Source organism: Cydia strobilella, chromosome 2 (genome assembly GCF_947568885.1).
Source record: "Cydia strobilella chromosome 2, ilCydStro3.1, whole genome shotgun sequence".
In the NCBI taxonomy this organism is placed as follows: Eukaryota; Metazoa; Arthropoda; class Insecta; order Lepidoptera; family Tortricidae; genus Cydia; species Cydia strobilella.
In genome coordinates, this window is record NC_086042.1 from 5,130,089 (window position 1) to 5,150,235 (window position 20,147).

Sequence of the window (20,147 nt, forward strand, 5' to 3'; positions counted from 1 at the left end):
ATCGTGTGTCGTGTATGTAGTAATTTTACTGTGACTACAACATTACTATGACAATAACCCTCTCTCTATACTATCGAGTCTCTACTTTCAATAGCCTGGCTAGAAATATACTCAAACACACCCAACCTGTCAGTAGAAGGAGCGAAATTCAATTTTTTTTGGGATAGCAACCCTTTGCGCCCTCTTTTTTTTAATTTGCACCTTTTTCTACTGACAAAGTGGCTGTGCCAGAGTATATTTCTACTATTTCTTAAGAATCTACTATATAACAGAAGTTTTTTTGGAATGGTAACATTGTTTTGGTCACGTGATAAATTAGTCTGGTTTTGCAAACGGTGAGTGGAGTGCCTTGTCATCAGTCCTAAAAGTTTTTGGATGATTTTCTTTGGAATTCTTATTCAAAGTGAGTACTTTTTCAAAGAAAACCTTATAATAAGCATGCTTTAGTTTTTAGTGCTGTTTTTGTGGTGTTGTGTCTCGTGTTTTTGAATGACGAAATGTACCTTGTTCCGTGACTAGTGATATGACGCCATTTTCTTCGTGAATGCCAATTATCTAAATTCTTCATTATTTCTTTGTTTCGATCATGTATTCTGTATTTGTTGTGTGTTAGGTGTTATGTTTTTAGATCTGTGTGCTAATGCGGTTATTGTTACTTTGACCAAATACCTCGTAATAGAGATGCAGTGCACTCGTCGTATTTTTTTTGCCAGATACTTCCCTTGTGAAGAAGGCGCAGTCTCTTCCATTCTTTTGTGGTAATGTAATTTTTGAGGACTGTTTTAAATGAGTTTCGTACTGATATTGTATTATAACTTTGTCCACGGAATAAGCATTAAGCAGGTGGCAATAACTAGTGGCATGACATACCCACTTTTTTTTAAATACCCAAGCTTCCTGGTTAAAAAAAACGTGCTGCACTGTAAACTGGTGCCTATTTAAGAACTTTCCATTTGACCACCGTAAGGTTATGGCACGTTTTAGACTGGAGAGAATATTTAGTTGCAATAACATGAATTATTGAAAAGCCATGAGCCCATGAGAAATGCAATTTTACTGTTTTAAATTTAGAGGTACCAAGGTATAATTAATGGATACCAAGGTGGATGGTACCAAGGTATAGTTTTGTGTTAGCCGAGATGGATTACATTTACTGCAATAGGTGTGGAATTTATCCAATAAGATAAGTTTATTTGGTTTGATGACTCATTTCAAGGGTCAATAATAATAGTAATGAAAGTGCTGTTGACAAGTTTTTATTTCTACTTGGTTTGAGTATATCTTGTTGAACTTAAATGATGATGAAGTTTTTATGTTGTTTACTTGATTCCATTTGGTGAAATAGTGTTTCTTATGTCCTGCAAGGTGTAAATGATCATTTAAATTATTATGTAGGTTTTACTCTGAATGATGTTCATTGATTACACAATGATATGATTATGATAATCAAACATTTTTAGTTGGATGTTTTGCAACTTTGCGGAACCTTGGGTATTGCACTCACTTTCCCCTTTATAAATAAATTTAATGAAGTTTTAAAAATTGTACATTCTTATTTACGACCGGTCTGGCCTAGTGGGTAGTGACCCTGCCTGTGAAGCCGATGGTCCTGGGTTCGAATCCCAGTAAGGGCGTTTATTTTGTGTGATGAGCACAGATATTTATTCCTGAGTCATGGGTGTTTTCTATATATTTATTATTATCTCGTATGTATTTAAGTATTTATATATTATATATATCGTTGTCTGAGTACCCATAACACAAGCCTCCTTGGGCTTACCGTGGGACTTAGTCAATCTGTGTAAGAATGTCCTATAAAATTTATTTATTTATTATTTATTTATAGAAACTGGGTGACTTCCTTAACCACTGTTTTTTTATGGTCCCCTGTCTGCAGTGTGGACTTTTTGGACCATATTTATGTATTCATGTGTGCATGTTCATTGATCCTCCACCTATTAACCCTTTCAATGATCAAGTGCCTTTCCAAAGTAAACATGTTTCCAAAGTCAAATACTTGCTTTGACTTGTAAGAGTCCCAGCAAGCACTAACAAGTCAAAAACCACTAAGGATTTAGGATTTTTCGTATATTTTGTATGAAATAACATGACATCAGGCTTGGCGGGCCGTATGCTTGTTTGCCACCGAAATAGTATGAAAAAAAAAACATGATATTTAGTCTTGTCCCACAGACTGGATATATAGAGGATAGAGGTAACTTATGCTCACCTGATATCACACTCATGGGACTCAAGCTTTTGAAAATACTTAATAGGTATCTTGGTTGTTAATTGTACCCACTTGTTAGACTCAAAACGTTCAGGTTTATATAATGTTTATTATTATTGCTAACTTTTACCAATGTCACGGGATTAGTGTGCATGTTGACTTTGCTTTGTGTTTGACAGATGCATCTTTATGTACCCATTTTGGTTAACAGCTAACTGGTGTTGTATGGCTTGTTTGCATGTAATATGCATTTAAGTGTTAGTTAAGTTGGTCATACCCAGTACTAACTTCCTATCTAACCTAGACCATAGGTTAGTTTAGTAGAGTAAATGAACCTGCAATATAGATCAACAAATAATATGTAATATTTTAATGGTACAGTAGTTAAAAAGATGTTTAAACTTTGCACTTTACTTGTAATAAGGCAAAAATGAAATCATTTATGTAATTGCCTATTTTGTTAAATATGCCATACAACGAAATAAATAAATAAGACAAAAAATGTAAACTTGTCTTTGACATTGACTGTACAGTATCAGTGTTAACTTGTTCTTTTTTTAGGTACAGTAATGTGCTTATTCTTGTTTATCAGCTGACCTATATTGTTTGGTCAGGGTACTGTGAGTTTCTAGAAACCACAAAAGTAGATTGTTGAGGTAATAGCGGTTTTTTTATCAGTAAATGTGTGCTGGTAGCATATAATAAATACATGGCAACTGTTTGATGTGGTATTGTTTCATATCTTATCTCTACCCATAGTAAAGGTTCATTTATTGTATTAGATGTGTAGTATGTATTATTATGAGTCCTAATTTTGAAGTGCTATATGAACCTGTACTGCAAAATGAAAGAGGCTCAAATGCTTTCAGCAAACAGGAGGCACTTGTTTAGTTAGGATTAACTGCTAAAGCAAATAAAGACATACAAAAGAACATAGGTTATCATACAAAAACACAGGATTGAGCATTTGCACTAAATGAGACAAAATTTAGACATCCCCAAGATGTAAATAAAATAGATGTAAAGTAAATATAGGAAATATATTTATTAGAAAAATGCAGTGATTAACAAGAGTATAGTTACATTAACTTTACATTGAGTTAATCACATCCACTAACCACTAAGGTATTATACCATCAAACAGGGTGAATACTTGAATAGTATTGTCGGGGTGAATGGAGATAAAAACCGGGAATGACATATACCTGATATAAAAACTACCTACAAAAATTGTATCATGTGATTGAAAATAGCAATAAATTTTGTATGATACAAATTGTGTGGATCGTTTTTAATAAATGATCAGGTAAATGTCAATGCCCTGTTTTTGTTGTTATTCACCTCGCCAACTCGCCATCCCTATTCGTCCTGGTTGATGGCAGAGATGGGCATTATTTGAATAAATTTTTATGGGGTTAATCATTCGAATAAACAGTAATTCACGATTTTTTTGCAATGGATGATCGCTTTTCAAATGATTTATTCGTTATTTCTTTTGAATTACTCCACGAAAAATATTTAAGGTTTTTGAGTTATTCCATTCAAATAAACAACACGAATAATAACACGTTTAATATGACTTGTTTTTACTGTATATTTGTTCTGACACATTAAAGATGGCTGAGGGTTAAAGGATAAGCCCAGGTCGTACAATAAATAAAGGATTAGCATAACCAATGAATTACTCACACTTAAAGTTACTAACTTTCTAGCCTGGCCTAGAAATAATTAAATAATTATATATAAAAGAGTGAGAAAACCAAATTTTCTAATCAGTTGTTTGCTTCATGAGTGAATTAAGTGATTATGTTATGAAGAACATTTTAATAACTTACAAGAGGTATCCCATGGAAATCTTTATAACCATCCATTCTCAAATCTCAACGACGCTATCGATCCGACTGACTAAATCCAAGATGGCGCACCTGTCATGCGCTAGTGATGTACTTATACTTTGGAGAATAGGGCTTGCCATTGAATTGTTTTTCAACAGTTAACAGTTTGCATTCCTGAAGTGATAGTAATAGCTCACCAACATTACTTACAATGAAGCAAGTGATAATATAGAAGATAGTCGTACAAAAAAAAACATTAGCAATTCATACTTTATGGCAAAATTTTCAAAGTTGATTTCAGAGGCAAAGGCCTATATAACGCCGTATAAGATGAATAAAGTCAAAGGAAAAAACGTGCCTCGGAAATCAAGAAAATTTTATTCTCGCACAAATGGCGCTACCACCAATACCAACCTTTGGCCTATTCTCGTTTAGATGGCGTTGACGGTTTCGTTTATTTAACAATTTTAACACATATCATTGAAAGAACATGGGTCTAAATTATATAAAAATAATAAATACAAAAAAAAATCATTCATCCATATATACAGCGCGTCCCAAGACTATGAGACATGAAGGGAAAGTACCTTAAATATCGTAGATAGGATATTTTGCTGAAAGAAGACTATGTTTTTTTTTAAAGTTAGTAATACTGCATTCAAAGATTTTCTAAAAAAATATTTGCTTCGTCTGGGAATCGAACCGACTTAAATGTGTAAAAAACACCCGTATTTTTATGATGCCAATCGAAAGAATGGACAAAAAATAATAATTCTTCTTAAGTAACATAGGATCTTAAAAGAAAGGTCTCTTCATGTCCCATAGTTTTGGGACGCCCTGTATATACATTTTTTGATATTTTTATTTTTAATCGTGTGTCGATAGATAGCAGTAAATTTACTGTGACTACAAAATTTACTATGACAGTACCCCTCTATCTTATATCCTATATATTCTCTTTGCTAAAAGGATGTTTTATGTAAGGTGGCAATAGTCTTTCAGGTATGTTCTAGTTTTTTTTTTTCGAGAAAAGTTATCAAGGTATTCCAATAAACAATTATTCGTGGCAATTCATTCGACGAATAAATTATTCCCGGATAATCATCCGACAATTGTATTCGTCTTTTTCGCGAATAATTTTGTTATTCTTATTCGCCATTCGAATGAATTTTGCCCATCTCTGGTTGACGCTAGTTACTATTCATATTCAATGCCACTAACACAAGTTTTGTGTCCAAAATCACCTCTTATGCTGCCATAGCTACATGTCTATGGGAGTCACAATATTTGTGCTAGCATAGCACTAGGCGTTAGGAAAATGGGGGTAGCGCTGGCGCTATGAGTTAGTCTTTAGTATGGATTTCTAATTATGTATTTTCATTTATCAGACCCGTGGAAATTTTTTGGTCCTGTCCTGTCCTAAGTAAGGTTCACAAAAAAGATATCTTTCTATTTTTTACTTGATTGTGTTACCTTTTTTATTAATGATGCTGCTGCTATATATATATATATATTCTGTTTGACCTAAATCATCTTTCATTTGTGTCACTTTATGTGAAGTGGAACATGGTTACGTATATCCAATCTAATTATATTTCTGTACATCGATAACGCGGAACAAATCCATTTGTACGAATAACACCAGAAATAGCGTATAAATCTCTCCGAATCGATAGAAAATGCTAATGCTCTCACATTTTAACTTTGCAAACTTTCTTTATTGTTGTGTATTCGTGATCACGACATTCACGACTTAGCACGTAACTCGAGCAATATGTTATAATTAGTATAAGCAAATAACTAGGTACGTGTACACGCAAATTTTATTCAGCTCATGTCTTTAATTTTAGAAAATAATTGAAACACGATTAGGAAAGGAACATGTTTTAGTAGATGCCACTCTCATAGCAGTTTCTGCTTTTTGTTTTTGGGTTGCCTATTATGTAAACACCTTATCCCAAAGATGTTCCTTGAATAAAAAGCAAGCCGACCAAGCTCAGGTTTGCGTAACGGATAGTGACATTCTGCAACTGGTATACGGTGACGGTATGGAATCGCAGTGACGTGCCGTAAGCGTCACCATTTTATCGCATGCCCTCCACACCGCTGCTCAAAATACGCTGACGCATCGTAGTTTCACATAAGGCACGGGACGGCGTACACGATGCGTCAGCGTATTGTGAGCGGTGTGGAGAGCATGCGGTAAAGTCGTGCAGTTTACGGCACTGCGATTCTGCACTGTCAGCTTCTTTTACGCAGCCGTGTGGAGGACATGGGATAAAATCGTAACGCTTACGGCACGTCACTGCGATTCTGTACCATCACTGTATTTTGAGCTGCGGTGTGGCAGATCCTTTATTCGCTTACGCCATTATACTTACTCGTGGTTGTTGCTATTGTATGTCTTACTTAAAGTATACAGAATGATAAATCCAATGGGGCTGTGAAGGAAAATCATAATAGTTTCAGGTTTTCCCTCACTGCCCTATTTGGATTTATTTTTGTTTGATATCTTTTCCCTATTAGCATGAGATCCCTTTTACGTAGATAAAACTACAAAATACGACATTTTTCTGTGATCCTTGCTGCAATATTGTTGATTGTTGTTCCATACAATCACTATCAGCATTATTAATGTTTGCACAATAATACGAACGCTGTTTTTTTTTCTCTTAGGTTTAGATTCCTCAAACGGTGTAGACCATCAGGATTAAACACACTGTATACCATCTATTCAGTATAATATTGGGCACAGCAGATGCAAGAGTGCAGCTTTGATAAATTAGTTGCATATTTGGGTCGTTTACATTATCCTGGGTCTTCCGTTTTCATTGTAACTTATTGCAGACTGTATATTGTAATATGACCTGTCCCTAGGTGGTGTAACCATTCATTGTGATGCCGGTGGATGCTGACCTCAACTGCACAGACGTGGTGTCACCTGCCTGTGAGCTGAAGGGTCTGCGCACTTGGAAAGACATTTGTCTGGTACGGAATTCACTTTTTCAACATCAGGTACGTACGCGTCACCTCACTGCTACAGCTGGACTTTCCGGTGAAGCGACTGGTATCAATAGAGCGGCAATACTGGCGAGGCGATACATAATAGCTTCTAGGGACTATGCTTAGCAGTGCACGCCATCTGCTGATATGATTTAAGTAAATATAGGGTCGGTTGCACCAAATTATCGCTGTTAAAACGTTCGCGAAATTGTATAGGAAGTTTCACAAAGGGCTGAAATTCGGCTCTCAAATATGTACATAGAACCTAAAGTTGTTATTTTCATTTTTTTTTTATTGAAATAGGTTTTGCCCAGCATTGTTATTAGTGATAGCGGTTCGCCAAAAAACGCTGCAAATGGTGTTAAAGCTATGAAAATCGGCACGATTGATCTTTAGTCCATATAAATCAATTTGACCCGAAGCACCAAAAAATTAAATAAAAAGGACAGGAGTTATGGTGTCATCTTTTTTTTTGTATGAAAAAGAATTTTTTTTTTGTTTAGAAACCTATCGTGTGTGGTATTATATGAAAGGGCATTCTGAGCCGGTTCTAAAAATATATCACATCATTACATTTCAGTCACGTGTTTTAAATAAAAATAATTTTCAAAACATACCAATTTCGGGCTCCTTCACATACGATATGGCAGATTGTTTTTTTTCTACAATGTACCACAAATGATACGTGATACCCTCATATCTAACCCCAAGAAAACAATTTTGAAAATAATTTCATTAAGTGCCTATAGTTGATATACTTCTTATTTTTGTGAATTTTTCGAAATACACTGTAAGTGAAGTCATCTTATCCGATTTTGTCACAAATAATTTTATATGAAAACCAAACTTCGCACAGTAATTAAGTCATAATAAGCGGTTGGTCAGTATAAGCGGATTCCACTGTATAACCATCTGCAAGAATATTACGTTTCTTTGCGGTTTATGAAATAAATATATTTTTTGTTCCTGCTCCATAATTTTTTTCGAAAAAAAAAACAACGACTATATGCCAAATCGTCCCAAATTCAAAAGCTACCATAACAATGCTGGGAAAATAACAACTTTGGTGTCTATTATGTCCACAGTGCGATGGCATATTCGCGCGGAGCCGTTTTGCTGGAAAGTCCAGTTTGGCATTCATTATTCGATGCGTTGTTATCGCCACATCACCATTATCTGATATCATCTCTTTTAACCTATCTTGTCTTATCATAATGATTACATCATTACGCTATCTTTGTGAGCCTGGTGTTTGTGTTAAACAGGTGCTTAATTTTGTCTGCAATTTACCCCTAATAAACATGACACACAGACAAAACAGCTTATTTCCGTAGTGTCTAATAGTAAATACCAGATCAAACTTGTTTTGGTGAATAACATTACGCTGAGTATTTACAAAAAATAAGATCAGCTCAATGTCGCAATGTTGTAATGAAATCGATTGTCGAATAGAAGCCTTTCAGTTCCGGTTTATTGTAATTATTTCTACAACGGTACTCATCTGGTTCTCATATCGGAGCCGTTCCGTTCCGACTTTATATGTATCCAATTTGTGCTTCTTTGTCGTTTGACAAGAGCGCCTTTGTAATGAAAGCGTTTATCTGAACCTGACGTCTGATCTAAACCATATATAAATGTATATCACCGACATATTTACGAATAATCAAGTAATGTATCGACATCGTTTACAATTAGCTCTTAATTGCTTTACTAATTCAATGTTTTATTATTTTTGCGACATTGAAAAACCCAATTCTAAAATCTATTCTGCCGTTCGGCTATATAGGGTTATCGTATCGTTATCGCGTATAAAATTTTGGATAAAAATATGCGGCAATCTGGCGTCGGTGGTCCTGCCACCCCTACGATTATTCGGCCCGCATGTTGCACAGTATTGATGTTATATTTCGTTTATTGCGTATTAATAATAAGCTTTACTCCTTAAATATGTAGGTGCAATGACCCACATATTTTTGCCGAAGTGCATGGAAGATTCATTCTGTGGAACGCAGATCTTTTAATTTATTAAAGTACGCAGCAGTTAAACTGTTGCGAGTTGGCCAACCTCTTTGTTAGTAAAACTACTATTAATTCAGCCTTTTGTTTACCTTTGTGAATCGCCGTTGTTTTCCCACTCGTTCCTTGACAAGAACAAGGGATTTCCTTCATCGCATACAAACGTGCATATATTTTGGTACCTAAATAACGGTAGTGTACTGCGTCGTATTTGTTCATCGATATCGTGCTCCACGTGTCATTTCATCACTTTCTTTGTCCGTATTTATGCAGGTTCTATGCAAAGGAGGACCTTATTGTAATTACGAAATGATAATAACAGATTAGATAGTTTAGCAGTGTCAATCGAGGGGTGTTTAGTGATGCTGGTCGTGCTTGGGTAGTAATGGCGTGGATTTACGAACGCGCGTGTGGCGGTGGCGTGAGGTCAGCGCCCTGGCCCAGGACTAATTCGGGGGAGATCAACGATGCTCCGCCGTCGGGGCTTTGTCTGCTCCCGCCTCCGCTCCGCCGTCTCCACGGTCATTCGTCGAGACGCATCGTTCGCACACATGGCTTTGTTTGTGTTCGCTATCACCTCACATCGACCTTTTTACCCATGTAAATTAATTTTCATACACAATAAACAGACGTGTAAATTCAATTCGCGAGTCACGTTAACTATCTACTTGTTTGCCGAAGTTGACGAATTCACAAAATCTTATTGTTCGTGCAATTTGAGACAATGTCCTGTGTTTATACTTTTTCGAGTTCAACGGTCCCTGAAGTTCGTTCGTTTATCGACCTCGGGACTTTTCACTTTCATCGGTCAAATACATATCTATAGGTACTTGTAGTACGTAGATATTTTATTGCCCAAATAATATATTTATAAATTAGTATAATAGTGGTTTGAGTGTGTGAAAGCGATGAGTAATGATAGAGAACTCGACTCACACTTAAATTATGTGACTCACTCTTTATGCGCACCTCGAGGGTTTTAATTCCTGGTATATTGGGTACATACAATAATAACATGTTGATTGCGCGGTTGAAGGTTGAGTATAGGATAGGTATTGGTGGCGGTGATAATGGCCTACAGCGTGTTGTGATGGCGAGATAGACATTAGAGGGAGCATGTGTTTATCAGGCACCGAGCAGCTTGTTTGTATTTGTGAGTGCGTGCGCGTGTGGAGTGGAATGACGCGAATAGTTGATGTCGGCGGGCGGCGACCGCGGGCCCGCGCGGCGCGCCTCGGTCGCCACTTCGCCAGTCGCCAGCCCGCAGCCCGAGCGCGACGGACGGAGCTCGCAGTCCGCACCCGCGAGGCCGATTCATACGCGATTGTTTGCAACATATTTAACGCGTACGCGACTAATGCAACTTATCTAGTCGGATAACAGGGAATTAGTCTGCTCGCGTCGTATTTCAAAACTGTGATGTTTGTGCAAGTGTGGCGCTCTCGAGCGTAGTTAGTACGTGGCCATGGGCTCTAGTTCCTACTCGAAGGTAATGTTGGTTGTGTTAAGTAATGTGTGTGTGAGAGTGCCGTGGACCGAGAGGAGTCTCGCAGACAGACGAGGCTGTTTGAAGGCCGCCGCCCCGACCTTGATGCAGGAGGTCGACGTCCTCACGTGTTTAGAACTTGACAATGCATTTTTGAATGAGGGGCCATTGTAGTCGACCTCTTTTTAATTTCTGCATATGTTATTAGGTTGGCTTTAAGTTAGTCAATCTCGGAATGTACTAAATCGCTCAATGACGACAAAGCATACGTTTATTTACCATTCATCAAGAATAATATCACAATAGTTTTAGCTGCTAGGTTAATTACAAAGTAACTTAAATGACTACGCGTGTCTAAATCTATTTGGAATTAGGTAATAACCAAAGTAGGCTGATGCACTTAGTTCGGCACTTGGGTAATTGATAGATAAGCATGTAATTTACTTATGTATTCAACCTCATTGAATAATGGAATTAGGTGAATACTATTATTGAAACTTTGATTTTATTGCAATATATTATAACATGTAATAACCCTAGGACGTATGTAGTCGTTATTGTGCAGGTAGCTCAATATTATTTTTAATCACATCGTATGGTGCCTGCAATACGTCCACTTTAGCATAATTTTTTTTAAAAGAAAAAAACTATTAATTTTAATAAAGATATAATCTCCAATAGTCGTAAATTTTGAGATGTGGCCGTATTGCAGGTAGCATACGACATAGGATAGAGTAGGCATGGCTAATTTGATTAAAAGTATAACATAACGGTTAACAACGTTAGGTATAATGAGCAAGTTGGACTTCCCATAAACATGAAAATGATGGTTTGGTCAGGTTTCCTTAGGCGGTCATCGCATTGGTATGGTTTTCGGATACGGCGCCAGTGTAATAATAATAAGTAATAAACGTCCTAATGTGCAGTTTGAAAAAGCAACTTAGGTACCTTTAGCACGTATTTAAGGAGCTATTTGAATACTCAGTGGCAATCATTTAGAATTTTACAGAGAGTGAAGTATTCAAAATGTTCGCACGATCTTACTTTCTTATAAATTAACAGTAAAGTCGTGCACAGCACGAGGTAATTTTTAGCACAATTACTTATTCTGTGACACCGCCTGCTTCTTCTGCTAAACCTGTTTATTCATTAGGTACCTACCTATTTACTGCAACAAAAACTAGTCTGGTAATATTTACAAGCTGAAATAGTTGGGATCTGTCAGTTTTTTACTATAATCGCAATCTTGTTAGACTTGCCACACGGCATATATGGCACCTTTATTGATAAGTATTTCATTTTGCTTTGCGTGACTGCGTAGTTTTTTGTATAACACAAACACATATTTGTGATCCAAACAATAATAAAGCACGTCCATTGTGCGCTAGCGCGCATGAAAGAGAGAGCAACACGGCTAGAGATACAGGGCGCGGTGCGTGTGCGCCGCAGCGATCAGCTGACGCCGCGGCGGCCATCTTGCCATGCGTGCTCCATTGTCGCCGCGTCACTGCGCTCAACAGTGACGTACGCGTTTCAAATACTAATGTCATTGTCCTTCCCTTCCTGTCCTAGCTCCTCTTGACACTTTTGTGCAAACCTGTTGTCATTATGGAACAAAACAAAACGTTTGTTTCCTTGTTGCCATACCACGCGGAAGGCTGCGCTCGACTCGGATGCGAGACCCTGGCGCGTCTATTTTTGGTAAGCGTCTTATTTCCGGTGTAGAGGCGCTTTATGTTCTACTGTTAATCCTGAATAGGTAGCTACATGCATTCGGATCTACGTTTTACTACTTTTGGCACAGGATGTTTTACAAAGTCTGAAACACCAACCAAAGTTTTTTGGATTGGAAGATAACAAATTAACTGAACTTTTCAACTAACTTCGAACTTCGAAGACGAACTAGAAATAGTCCAATCCGAAGAAATTATTGTTTTATCTTGTCTTAGTTATTCCATACCATACCAGAATTTGTGCTCAATACTTTGCAAGTGAATGACATTCATCTGAGACGAGTACTGCAAGTACTGCGAAAGTTGCAGTTTCAGATTCTATCTCAGTTTCGTGAATCGGAAGGATTTCTGTGCACTGCACGATTTTTGTGCCTCTACTTTAGGGTCCCGTTACGGTTACCGTTGCCCGAGTGGTCAGACCAGTATTTTGTCTGAATCCAACTTTTAAATTGGATCAACGTGTGTCTTCATTAAAAACTATAAAAACTGAAGTGGCCGGGAGAATATACGAAATCTGATCCATTTTAACCAGTTACTTTTTTAATTGACCGCAGTGTTGAATGTCTCTTGAAAAATAAATTATTCGGTCGGTTGCACTACTTGCACCAAACCGCCTGCCACCGTTAAAGCGTTCGCTAAATTTTATTGTATGGGAAGTTTCATACTTCACTGCTGATTGGCTTAACTCAGTCTGTTAAATGTGGTTGGTGCAACTGGGCCCAACAACAGCGTAACGTACAGTCGCCATCAGATATATCGGAGCAGCCAAGGCGCTCACAAATATCTGAATACGCCTCTATTGTCAAGGCGATAGAGTGCGTGTTCAGATATTTTGAGCACATCGGCCGCTCCGATATATTTGATGGGGACTGTACAAGAATTGAAGAATTGTGTCTGTTAAGAGAATCGTAACAAGTAGGCGTATAGAGTAGAGAGCTGTTATGGTTCGACCTATATTCCGCCTGCGGGAGGTAGCAAGGCAGAGGATGGGTCCGCTCGCGCCCCAGTTGGTTATTCGGTGTTATTAGTCCGCAGCATTTTGTACGTAAGTGGATGCATATTTCAAGACGAGGCTCCTTGAGGCATTAGCGCTTGTAGCTGTTAGTAACCTAAACGACTACATACCTATACGTATTAGGTTTATTATTTTTTTTGCTAGTTCTTTTCTGCTCTGTTACTTATACTTACTTGGTATGGTAAGTTGGATTGGGTCTCAAAATGGGCTTAAAGCAAGGTATTTTAGTTTAAAATTTACAGGTTTAAAATAAACTATAAAATCAAATCGTTTTAAGTAAACAACAATATTTTGTACAACGTAAAATGCGTACTAGCTCAACAGGTCACTTCGTCAATGTTAAAAGTGTTGTATTTGGCAACACGAGCGCGATATCTAACATGTTTGGCTGTATGCGTGTGGGGTCGGCCTCGCGGTGGGCCTTCATAGACTTGAATTAATCTCGCTGTTAATACGCGTTACTAACGACTTACTTTAAAACTATTAATTTCCGATTGTTTCTTTTTATTCTTAATTTGGTTGAAGGTTTTATTTTACTATTTGCCTTAGGTAGGTCTAGGTGTAGTTTAGAAATTAATCGTACCTCTCCTCTCCACCCTTACTTTTATCTCTAGAACTATGTTTAGGTACCAGTAAACACTATAGTCTTGAGGAAATGTATAAAAAACCGACGTCAAATGTCGAGTCTAAATACGTTTTTGAATCATTCTTGCGGAATTTAATTGTACACAGGTTTACATACAATTTACAGAAATAAAGGTACAAAGGCGAACCTATTCCTATAAGGGATCTCTACTTACTAATTAGAACGTGGCATCCAATAGAATTATTGTCCACAAACGAGCGAAGTGGCCAATCATTTATTTTCCATTCGCGATGGGCGCCGAGCCATTCGTGGTCGTCAGGTCGTCACTGTCTCACTGTTCATTAGTTTCATTACACTGGCTGTATCTACAATGATGAATGGTGGGAGAGTCCTTATAGTGAGACGGGTATGCCTCGAGCACAAGGGTAACCTCCCCAGCTCCCCACCTACCTAGGTGTAAGTATTCACTAAGCACGATTTTCAACCTTATCTATTTAGAGTTAACTATAAATTATTTGAATGATTAAACAAGCATTGGGGATGATTCAAAATCCTGAAATTATAAAATTAAACATTCTTAGCGATTGAAACATACATCTATTGCATACTGAAACGTAACAAATCACGTAACGTAACGTGTGCAGATGAATCAATCGGATTAGTACAAGAAATGTTTTGAGAGGGCTCAGGTTGGTATTTTGGGCACACGTGCGCCACAAAGGGTGCAGGGTAGACAGTGTAGACACATGGGCCGGTGCAGGCGCGGGCGGGTGCGTGGCGGCACTCGACTCGGCAACTGGGTCAGCGGGCCACGGCGCAACGACGCGCCCCGTTCCGACTACGACACACATATAGCTCCCACAGCCACACGCTTATCTCGCCATGCCACCTCCATACCTTTATCACACATCTCAACGGAAACAACCTTTAACTAGCCTTAATTTGCGACTTTCGTACTCGATAAAACTTTGACCAACTAAAATTTACGTCATATTCGCAGCATTTGTGCTAGATGGGTATAAAGGACAAACGTTAACTGCGCATTACATTTGACGACGTCTACCAGAGAGTTTAACAATGAATTGGATTCAATCTGTCCACTTGTCGTCATTGTCTTTAAAGAGTAGAAATTAATTGTATTAATCGCGACTGGTCTCGCCAGCAAAGTTATGGGCAGTGCAGTTAATTTGGCAACTGGTAGTGGCTAGGTATTGTAACGCTATAATTGAACATCACGTTTCCGTCGAGCCAATCACCTTGGCACGGTTATATCGTACCAAATTTACGTGCCTTTTTATTTACCAATATCTTGGGATATAGGTACGCTCAGTTTGCCTTACATGCTATTTTGAATATATGTGCCAATTTTATGTATTTCAATTATCTGCTGGCCTTTTAGACGTAGGTAGGTATTTAATCTTAATTGGCTTGGTAAAGTTGTTTACTAAGGACAATCTCAACATTTAGATAAGGCGTTGTGAGCATTGTATTTAGTCCTCCATTAAATACAAGTCAGAATACATTTTCTAACAATACGCTCACTCGTGTTTACAGGTAGGTGCTTACTAGTATTAAAGAATTAATAGAAGAACTATTGCGCACTATATTCTATTGAAATGAGTCAGTTATCAATAATAATAATAATGCAAATTACTGTTTTCTAACGCAATAAATTTAAAGTGAAAACACGCAAGTCGATGTGTAAACGTGGAGACCGCTGAGCGCATTGAACGAGAATACAAAAGAAGAACGAAGGCAGCTAGCGACTCGGTCGGTCGGAACGCGTGTCGAGTCGCGGCCGCGAGGCGATCGTGCTGCGCCAGCACTGTTTCGACAGATGCACGTGGACTTTGGACTTGTAGCCCAATCAATGAATGGCCTTTTTTTATGTTGAAACTGGAAACGCGAAGAGACCGTCAGCGGCTTGGCGGCGATAACTTTTATACTATGTATTCCTACTGCACGAAAGAGGCCGTTTAAAATACCCGGGTCTCGATTTGTTCTTTATTTTATGTGACCTCTATCAGTGTTTTCCATCGTGATCGAAAATTTATTTATATTCAATAAGTCTTGTGCAATATGTCAGGCGTCATAGCTCATAGGTAAGTAGGTAATATTTTACTTTTTAATTAACTGGGGATATAAAAACATTCGTGATCCGTATTAATTTTAATTTTTTATTGGTAAAAAATGTAGTAGGGGGGTGTCGAGTAACGAGTAAGTATCTAATCGAGGACGGTCCTCGTGCATGGTCGTGCGATTAGCGTGTTGTGAGGGCCCGCGCGCCCCTGCCTGCGCCGGCGCCGGTCGATGCTCCCCCGGGCTCCCGGCCACCGACCTCGGCGCTCTCCACGGCATTCATAATTCTGCATTAATTGGTGCACGCTACGACGACACCGCTTGCGTTTGGGACGCGTAGGTTTACCAAAATTGGACTTTAATTTCAAATATAAACAAGTTATATTGAAAACAAGCGTGAGACATGTTTATTATTCGTTGTGTTGATCGTTCGTGGAAAAGGATAATAAGTTTTGGTACGTACATGGGGCAAACCGGAGTTAATTTGGCCTACTTAGAGGATAAGTTCGCCTGTAGGAATTTTATTACACTGTTTTATTGTTTTCCGCAATTCCGTTGACATTGAATATTTTACTACACAGTAGAAAAACCCTCTATTATCCGAACTAATTGGGATGGAGACTAGTTCCGATAGTCAATAAATGTGGGCTTTTTGGGACGAGATCAAACAAAAACAACACCTATTTACATAAAAACAGTACAGTTTATTAAAATTATCGGATAAACTAAGTCAGCGCTGGGATAATGAGGGTTCGGATATTATTAATCTATACAGGTTCGGATAATCGAGGTTCTACTGTACTATGATCTTTAACAGTACTGCGGGCTTAGCACGGTAGCATTTTTATCGCCTGTCAGCATGCCTGTCACGTTCTAACAAGTATGTAAGTGCGAAAGTGACAGGCATAGAAACAGTGACAGGTGATAAAAATGCTACCGTGCTAAGCCCGCAGGACGTGTACTTGTGCTAATCTAGTCTATAATCTCTAGATGTGCTATCCAATCAACGTGCCGCTTCTCATTTATTATCTGCATACCTACGTGTTTGTATGCCACATATCTTGAAGATATTTGATATAGTATTGAGTTCTCTGTGTGCGTTGTAATTCTGCCTGTTGAGAATATAAATCTTATTATATTACTAGCGACCCGCCCCGGCTTCGCAAGGGTTACACAAAACCTTTACGAATTATACACTAAAACCTTCCTCAAGAATTACTCTATTGATAGGTGAAAACCGCATCAAAATCCGTTGCGTAGTTTAAAGATCTAAGCATACATAGGGACAGACAGACAGCGGAAAGCGACTTAGTTTTATACTATGTAGTGATACGCTCTTAGGTTTTCTACGGTTAAATCAACACATTTTGTATTAATCTGTAGAACTCTTGGCCTCTTTATCGAGAAACCTCTATGGTCTATGAATTTAACGGACAGTGATGGGAGTGGTTTGCTCATTTTTATTAGGAACGCGGTGAATGAATTCCGCGCGGGGAAATTTCCTGATATATTTATTGGTGCTGTGTCGTCGTGATTCAGTGGTATATATTTACTCTACTACGCAGTAAATACGATTCCTTTGTGTTTATGCTTAAACTTAGCAATTCATGTAGGTTATTGATAATAAAACCTATTTCAGTCAAGTCTAATGAGGTCAATCAAATCTATGAATCACTAGTTGCCTAGTGACTAGTCGGTTTCTCCACCTGGCAGATAGTTTCTATTTGCATCATAGTTTCTATAGAAAATGCACATTTGTTCCTGCTTGATTATAGAAAATGAACACTGAAATGCATATAATATTTGAAATCGTGGCATCAGTTTGTCCCTAATTGTTACAATACAAAAAAAAATAAAAAATGTGCACACAATAAAATCTACGTACAACTGTGGAACCTGTACTTACCAAACTTTAAGGAGTAGTACTATATTAGGAGCAGGCAACCTGGTCACCATTATCTGACCTGAAAACGTCCTTAGCCTGACGTTGTTGACAACAAAGAAACAGACAAATATACCTAACTTTGTCCGCTAAAATGTGCATGTAGCAAACTACATAATATATGTATTTAAGTCCAGCGCAGTCGCAGCAGTTATCTCTGCACGCATTGGCGACATGGATTCACATTCGCATCAATTACATTTTAAAAGGAATGTTACATTCGCAATCTTCCCGAAGACTACTTTTTTTTACCACTACTAAAATAGTATAGTTCTGCTTCTGGTATTGTGCAAGTGCACATTTAAACTTTAAAGGCAAAAGGAAAATAGTAATTTGTACATGTAGGTTTTGAAACTGGATGACCAATGATGCCAAACGAAGGGAGATGCAACTAAAACTTTTGAGAATCCCTGCGGGCTTAGCACGGTAGCATTTTTATCGCCTGTCACCATGCCTGTCACGTTCTAACAAGTATGTAAGTGCGAAAGTGACAGGCATAGTGACAGATGATAAAAATGCAACCATGCTGACACCCCAGCGGTGTATTCAATTATAACAAACCCTCCAAAATTCACCACAAATCTTGTATATAACTACATTAGTTCAAGAAAGGTATGTAAGGTAGGTGGTTAGCCTAGTAATCTGCGACACGATTGTCGCGATGCACTCGGCGGCGCGGCGCGACCTTGGCGCGGGGCTCGCGGCATAGGCGTCCCGTTTCGCGGACGCGTTCCACTTTTGCCATAGCTCTCTCTTGTTACGCAAACCCGTCGTTATGCATATTATGTTTTGCCTCAAACGTTTCTGCACCCAGATACCACTTTCTACAGTTAGAATCTGGTTTGTGTTGGCTTTCGTGATGATATAGATTATAAACAAAACGCGATTTGGAAATGGTTCATTTCACGACAGCTGGCTTATCTTCAATCGAGGCTTGCCGGTTTGTCAATGGCAAGTCGGCCTACGTAATGTTCGAGTGATGACAAAAAAGTGAAACCGTTTGCCTTATCGCCATTAAGCTACTTTCGTCCCTAGAGTTTGAAGAAAGAGTTTGAACCACAAGTGTATTTTAAATTAAAAGTTGGCATTAATACATTTTTAAGATAACCGAAAGTCGATGTGAATAACACGATGACATAAACTCTTAGGTTAAATTATTACGTACGTTTGAAAATTGGTTAATCAACTTTTATTATGTTCTGTCTCATGAGTCAAAAATTCTGTAAACATGTCCTTGTCTTGTTAGGTACAAAATTAGTAGATTACGAAAACAAATCATGGTTTCAAGTGTGACCTAGTAGACCTAACCATGGAAACCGGGTGTACAAAAAAAAGTTGATGCACCAAAAACATTGTAGATATTAGGTAATTCACGAATCACTTTTCATGCTTTATGGGACCAGTTAAAGAGATTTTGATTTATTAGTATGATGTTAACAGGGTTTGTTTGTATTGTTTACAGGGCCCTCTGCGATCCTGACATAGCAAGAACGACAGCACGTTGGCAAGGAAAGCCACTTACCGCGGCTACATCAGCCCAGAAATTACCTCCCATCTAAATTGATACGTTCTATCACATCGTACACTGTGATCTGTGACTATAACAAGTGCAATAATATACTTTAGTGCAATCGTTTGTACTGTCGACTGCCAGTGAAGTGATTTGTTGTTGTAACTGTGGTGAAATTAATTGTGGACAATGGAGCGTGAATCGAATCCCATGGAGGCGTTATGCCGGTCGGGGTGTGGCTTCTATGGAAACCCTTCCACAGATGGACTCTGCTCAGTATGTTTTAAGGTAAAGCACTCTTATCATTCTTCTTATAACATAAATGTTCCAAAATTCAAGAAACTACTACTTAACTCCCGCTTAACTGATACTTCGTCAAAAGTCAACCTAGTGTGGTTGGAGATTTGTCAGTATGTGACTGATTTGTATGAACCATATGTCGATAGGTTAAATTCTAATTAAATCTTTATGGTAGTATCGCCTTATTGACAATCGACAAGCTCGCTTTTGATTAAAATAGGCAGAAATAGTCATACCTTATACTTATAATAATATTTAGTGAAATAATAAAAAAATGTGTAGTAACAGCACTAAGGTGATGTATTGCTGACTGAAAACTAAGTATAAGGGTTCATCCATTAATTACATCACACGAATGTCGAGATATATTGACCTCTCCCCCCTCCTTGTCACACTTGGTCACATTTGTCAA

At 38.1% G+C, this 20,147-nt stretch overlaps 1 protein-coding gene across 3 annotated transcripts in view; it reads left to right on the plus strand.

The window, feature by feature from the left end:
- The first annotated feature begins 296 nt into the window (after positions 1 to 296).
- Positions 297 to 20,147, plus strand: part of LOC134751270 (AN1-type zinc finger protein 6) — a 38,146-nt gene continuing 18,295 nt past the window's right edge. The window contains exons 1-3 of one of the 3 annotated variants that reach the window (XM_063686668.1): positions 297 to 403; positions 6,943 to 7,080; positions 19,388 to 19,723. In XM_063686668.1, coding sequence (XP_063542738.1) covers positions 19,625 to 19,723 — 99 coding nt within the window. In that variant the 5' untranslated portion in view covers positions 297 to 403; positions 6,943 to 7,080; positions 19,388 to 19,624. Of the gene's footprint in view, positions 404 to 6,942; positions 7,081 to 10,319; positions 10,574 to 19,387; positions 19,724 to 20,147 lie in introns of those variants that run through there. The other 2 variants (XM_063686683.1, XM_063686676.1) reach the window with 2 other exon arrangements.